The sequence below is a fragment of the Entamoeba invadens genome (genome assembly GCF_000330505.1).
Source record: "Entamoeba invadens IP1 unplaced genomic scaffold scaff_1105074724939, whole genome shotgun sequence".
In the NCBI taxonomy this organism is placed as follows: Eukaryota; Evosea; order Mastigamoebida; family Endamoebidae; genus Entamoeba; species Entamoeba invadens.
In genome coordinates, this window is record NW_004440180.1 from 299,702 (window position 1) to 305,755 (window position 6,054).

At 26.9% G+C, this 6,054-nt stretch overlaps 1 protein-coding gene across 1 annotated transcript; it reads left to right on the top strand.

Moving 5' to 3' along the window:
- Positions 1-2,178: 2,178 nt before the first annotated feature.
- EIN_419770 (F-box/LRR-repeat protein, putative) lies at positions 2,179-4,185 on the top strand (the record flags this gene model as incomplete). The annotated part of the gene is made up of 1 exon (XM_004254751.1): positions 2,179-4,185. The coding sequence occupies one exon, from the start codon at positions 2,179-2,181 to the stop codon at positions 4,183-4,185; it is 2,007 nt and encodes a 668-aa protein (XP_004254799.1).
- Positions 4,186-6,054: the final 1,869 nt, after the last annotated feature.

The window sequence follows — 6,054 nt, forward strand, 5'->3', positions numbered from 1 at the left end:
GTTTTAAATTTCATTTTTTTGATATAAAATTGTGTTTAATAATGAAAAAATATGTTTGCTAAATCTTATTTGGATGAATAAACATTAAGGCGTTGAAGTGTTTGCTAAAATGCTATCATCAACACTAGTTTTATAAAAAGTTTTAGTCTTTTTGTTTGTGTTGATCATTAAATGATTAAGGTAAATGCCATATTCTTAAAATAACAATGTTTTTAAAAGTACCTTTAATAAGTTAGTGTATTATTTATTATCTTTGAGCAGTAACTTTGATTAAAAAACACTAAGTGGTTTTAATTCTATTTTAAAAAATAAAATGACGGTTGTAAAATGTGTACATTATTGATATAGTTTTTATATATAAAAAAGTGGTATTCAGTCAAACCTTAAAATACTTCTCGATAGAAAACTCCTTTTTGGTTTTAGTATCAAAAATGCTCGTTCTTGAAAAAAAACTAGCTCTTTACAGGTACCACTATTGGTATATTTTATTGTATATCGAACAGATCACCTTTTTGTATTAAGTTAATATAAAACCATAAAATGTTAATATTATAGCATATTAACAATAATTATTGTTGTAAATGCTTGTTGATTTTTTTAATTAATTCGTTATTATACATTTCATATTATTTTGTTTGAAGATTTTTAAAGTTTTATATTTATTTTGTATACTAAAACTAAATAATTGTTAAGAATTATTTCATCATTGGTAAAGGTTTTGGGTGTCTGTCAGTTTTTGTGAGGTCATTCAAGGTATCAACAAAATCATCTGTAAAACGTATTTTGACTTCTGAGATATCAAACACGAAATTATTCTTTTGAGAAATGGAATTTTTGAAATAATCAACATCCTCATCAGTGACTTCTTGGGGCATATAAGGCTTGGTAAATACAACGTATACACCATCCAATTTTTTATTTTTTATCTGTTCCATTAATTTAGTAGAATATTTGTAAGAATATTTGTAAGATTTGTCTACTACAAACACGACTATAATCCCGGGTTCTATCCATGCTTGGTTCAAAGCAATTTCTTCAAATTCAGTCACTTTTATTAACGCAAAGTTCACTGTAGTATCTGGGAAAGGTACAGAAATGTATTTATTCCCATCAGGGAGCGTGCCAGTGGATAATCTATCAATCAGCGTTTGTTTACCGCTGTGTGGTGAACCAAAAACATAAATAGATTAGTCTTTGTGATTATTTGTGGTTTGTGAGGTATTGTTTCCCATTTTTAAAAATGCTTTATTATGAAAAACAAATGAATTTTTATAATCATTAGTAAATTTAGAATATTACACACATTATAAATCAATTTACTTCGTAACTACACAATCACATAGCATTCACCTTTTATAATTTTCATTTAATTGAATATTTTATCATCTTATTGAGTAACTTTCAATTTGTTTTGAGATCTAATTATAAAAAAGATTTAAGATTCAATAAAATCATTTAAGCTTTTGTCGAACTTACTTAAAGTTTTAAAGTATACTGGTTTTTTAATTCATACATGAATAGCAACAAAAAAGCAGATATTATAAACAACTAAGTATTTGAAAAATAATTAAAAGTTAAAAATGTTTTTTTATATAACTTTATGTTATTCATTTTAATTACTAAAATTATTAATATTGACCATAATCAAGTTTTTTATTGTAATTTTAATAAAATTAAATATTAAATATAATTATAGTATTGAATAGGTTCACTTTTTATTAAAATATTTTGTCCATAACAATTTGTTCGTTTTAATTATTATTGATAATAATTAAATTATCTAATTATTAACGTTGTGATTAAAAATCTAAATAAAAGAAAATTTAAAAAATTGATTGTTTATTTATCTATCTAATAATCAAAATTCAAAAAAACGCGATTGAAAATAAAACATAAATAATATAATATAATAAATTATATATTATTAAATCGTTTCAAATATAATCACGTTTTAGTAACTCTGTTTTTTTTCTCAATTGAAAATTCTTATTTAATAAAATAATTATCAATTTGTGGTAGTAAAAACCCGAAATAAACAATAAATTATTTGTACAAAAAACAATGAAAATTCAATTAAAAAATAAATAAGAAAAGTTATAGACTTTTTCTATTAACTTTTTTGTTTGTTCTTTCAATTTTCTTTCGATTGATTCAAACGAAAAAATCTTTATTTAAATGATGGAGACAGAACCTTCATCCTTCTCATTATTTAATACTTCACGTGCGAAGCAATCTTCTTTGAATTTTCCATCACGACCTTTTTTGTTATCGCAAAGCACTACATCACTCATTCCAAGTTTAACAGAAATCGTTTTAGACTCAGTTGAGCGATTTGCTGGCGACTTTGCAATGAACCAACCACATACCCCAATAACACTTCCTCCTATATTGGCAACAAGACTAATTCAAAGAGTATCAAATAATCCAAATGCGACTGAACAAGATTTGAATTTGGTACTTTTTCGAATTTTTGTTGGAGGAACAAGACTAACAAATTTTGATATTCACTCGACACATTTACTCACAAAGGTGACATGTTTAAATATATTTCAGTTGTGCCAAAACGCACAAATCACTACACTTGATATTTCAAACGCGAACTGTTCAGCGCCAGAATCTTTGGCAGTGATGTTTACATCATTTAAGTATCTCAGATTTCTCAATACTGACAGTTGTGTTGCCTTTGATGATAACTGTCTTTTTAACTTAATATCTATTCGCCCTCCTCTTGAAATTCTTAGTGTCTCAAATTGTCCAAAAATAACAGACAAAAGTATCTCAGAATTAAAGAACATCCACACACTTCAAAGTTTCAAAGGAAATCACTTGAATTTGAATTTCCAATCTTTTTGTGCATTACACAACTTAAAAGAAATTGAAATTTTTGGATGTCAAAACCTCGACGACTTTGCACTTGAAAAAATTTCAAAAAACAACCCCAAACTTGCTTTTGTGTCGTTTGGAAATGGAAGATTGAGTGATTTGGCTATACAAAAATGTGTACAACGACTAAGTGCAAATGTGGAACACATAAATTTATCTGGATGTTCAAGAGCAGGACCACTGACTTTAGCACAACTTTTTGACTCACAGTTCAAACTGAAATATTTAAATTTGGCAGGATGTTTTGGTATGAATGGAGATATTATAATGGAAACTTACCACCCAATGTTTCGAAGCAATTTGTTTCGATGGCTCGAGAACTTGAAATATCTGAATATAGCGGCTTGTGTGCAATTTTCGAATGAATTTATATCAACAATTTTAACATCAGCTCCACAAATCAGTACTTTGATATTGGACGACACGTTGATTGCTGATAATGCACTTGAAGAATTTATAAAAGAAACAATTGTTTACAATGAAACAATTCGGAGAAGTTTACATACACCAGGAATGAAAATCCATCCACTTTCTTTGTCACTAAAACGATGCACAAAAATATCAGACAATGCACTCGCAACTCTTTTTAAGTCCAGGGGCACAGATTTAATTTCAATTAATCTGTCTTCGTCACCAACATTGTCAACGTTATCACTTGCTGTTCTTTCGCTCAATTCGAACGCATTAAAATCGTTTTACGCAGCGAACAATGACTTAATCACAGAAAATTCATGGATAAAATTTGTTGGTAATTGTAGGGAACTGTCGGCTGTGTTTCTTGGAAATAACAGAGGTGTCACTAATCTAGTATTGTCACAGATCTGTGTGTCATGTCCCCAGATCTCTCATTTGGACGTTTCAGGATGTCTTAATTTAAATCAAGGAGCTGCCGACATTTTAGCTAATATGAAGAGTTTGCAATATCTTGATATTTCGTTTGATGTTGCAATTGGAGAAGATGGAATTAGGAAAATAGCAAATTCATTGCAAAGACTTTCGAATTTTGCGATTCAGGGAATAGAGATCAGTCGAGCATACATTTTTGTACAACAAGCGCAATGTTTGAATACACTGAAATTGAATTTCTCACAAAATTGCTCGGATGATTTATTGAGAAACATTGGTGCATACTGCCCATTTTTATCACAAATTGAATTGAGAATGTGTACATCAATCACAGATAATGGTGTTAATATTTTAATTCAAAAATGTTCCAAGGTTGGACATATCACTCTTGGGGGAACTTCTGTAACTAAATTCAAAATGATACAACTGGCCAATTTGGGGCTTTTCGTTTCGTGAAGCGAAAATAACCTGGTGCCACAAGAACAAATTTTTAAAAATTACAACAAAAATTTTATGCTATCTAAATCATGTTTATGTGTACTTTATAAAGTCTGTTTTCTATTTAACGATATTGGGTTTTTACTATAAATTATAATTACAGTATTATAATTTATAATAAAAATAAAGTGGTTTTTCAAAAATACAGTTTGTATTTTATTTTTTTTTGTTCTTTTTTTAAAAAAGTGTGTTAAAAATAACAAAAAACAAAATTGCTAAACAACTGAAAATTATAAAGCCAAAAAGAAGAATAGGTTGGTCTTGAAATGTGAATCACAGTCCGTGAAAATTGTCCAAATTAAAAATTAACACTAAAAGTTTTATTTTTTATTCCATAAATTCACAAAAAAACGATTATAAACAAATTAAAAATAATCGAAATTTTATCACAAAATGTTTAATTTCGAAGTAAAAACTGTGAAATATATCGTCTAAAGTTATTCTTAAAACCGTGCAACTTTGACGTGTCAGTGCATCTTTGTTTATAGTATAATTATAATAAAAAAACATATAAAGTGCATCACAAAATGGTCGACCACCATAAAATTGTCGTACGGCTTTTAAAACAATTTATTTACACAAAAGATTCACTTTGAAAAATGATTGTTTTGGAAAATTCAATACAAAGGACTTTTTGTTCTGTTTTGTTCTTTTTGACTTTTCTTTACGAAGATATTTTCATAAATGATTTTTTTATTGATTAAATTCGAATCGTTATTCTGAAATTGATTTTTGTTATTGACAATGTTGTTATTTATCTTTGTTTTGTCATAAATAGTAAAATATAGTTTTTATAGTTTTATTAACAGTTGATAATTATTGAACTTGGTTTATTCATTTAATGTTCGTAAAAATAGAGCACAATACGTACCATCTTATCTTTGATATACCGTGTTGACTGTACAATTATTTTTCTGTCAATTGTCTTATTATATTAAATGAATCATTTGAATATTAAGATTTCTAAACTCAACTGTGTATATTCAATATAAAAAACGAACTTATATTATTTTTTAAAGTTCGTTTTTTGATGTTTTTATCAAAAGTCAATTAAAATTAATAAAAGACATACACAAGTGTTATGAATGAGGACTTGATCATAGTTTGTTTCAGTGGCATCTGTGATAAACTATTAGTATTATAGATAATCAAGTTGTTGTTCAACGAAACAATTTTTGGTTTTTTTATTTTTTGTGAATAATTTGTTAAATTGAATAATAATTAATTTTATTAAAATTATTAAAACATTATTGATTAAAACAGCTTTATTGTTTAATAATAAATTATCAATAACGATATAATATCCGGTATGGTACTGTTTGATAAGGTATTTTTGTCTGAAGAAAAAACAACATTTAAACTTTTTGTTATAATTTTATCATTTAAAACCACAAAAAATAGAAAAAATGAAATGGAAGAGAAAAGTGGTTTTTTAGTACACTTTGTATTTTTGCATTTGTTTAAAACTATTGTTGATTATCATAATTAAAAAACTAAAAAAAACAAATGAAACCTTTAAAGTCTAAACCCTTAAGAAGGCTGGCTTCAAAAAAACTCAACGTTGAAGCAATCAAAATTTACAAAAGAAGACAACATACAGATAAACTTCTATCTATTGTTCTTGAAAATTTTCAAGCATTATTGAGTTGTACTTATTTGTTTGAACAATTGAAAATGTTAATTCTCAAGACAATGGAATACCAAAAATTTCAGCTCAAAGAAAAGCTGATTTTTTTGGAGTTCCAAAAACACAGTGATTGATAACGAGAAATATGGCGGTATGTCATCTAAAATTGGCAGAAAAATATGTTAACAGAAATGGAAGTG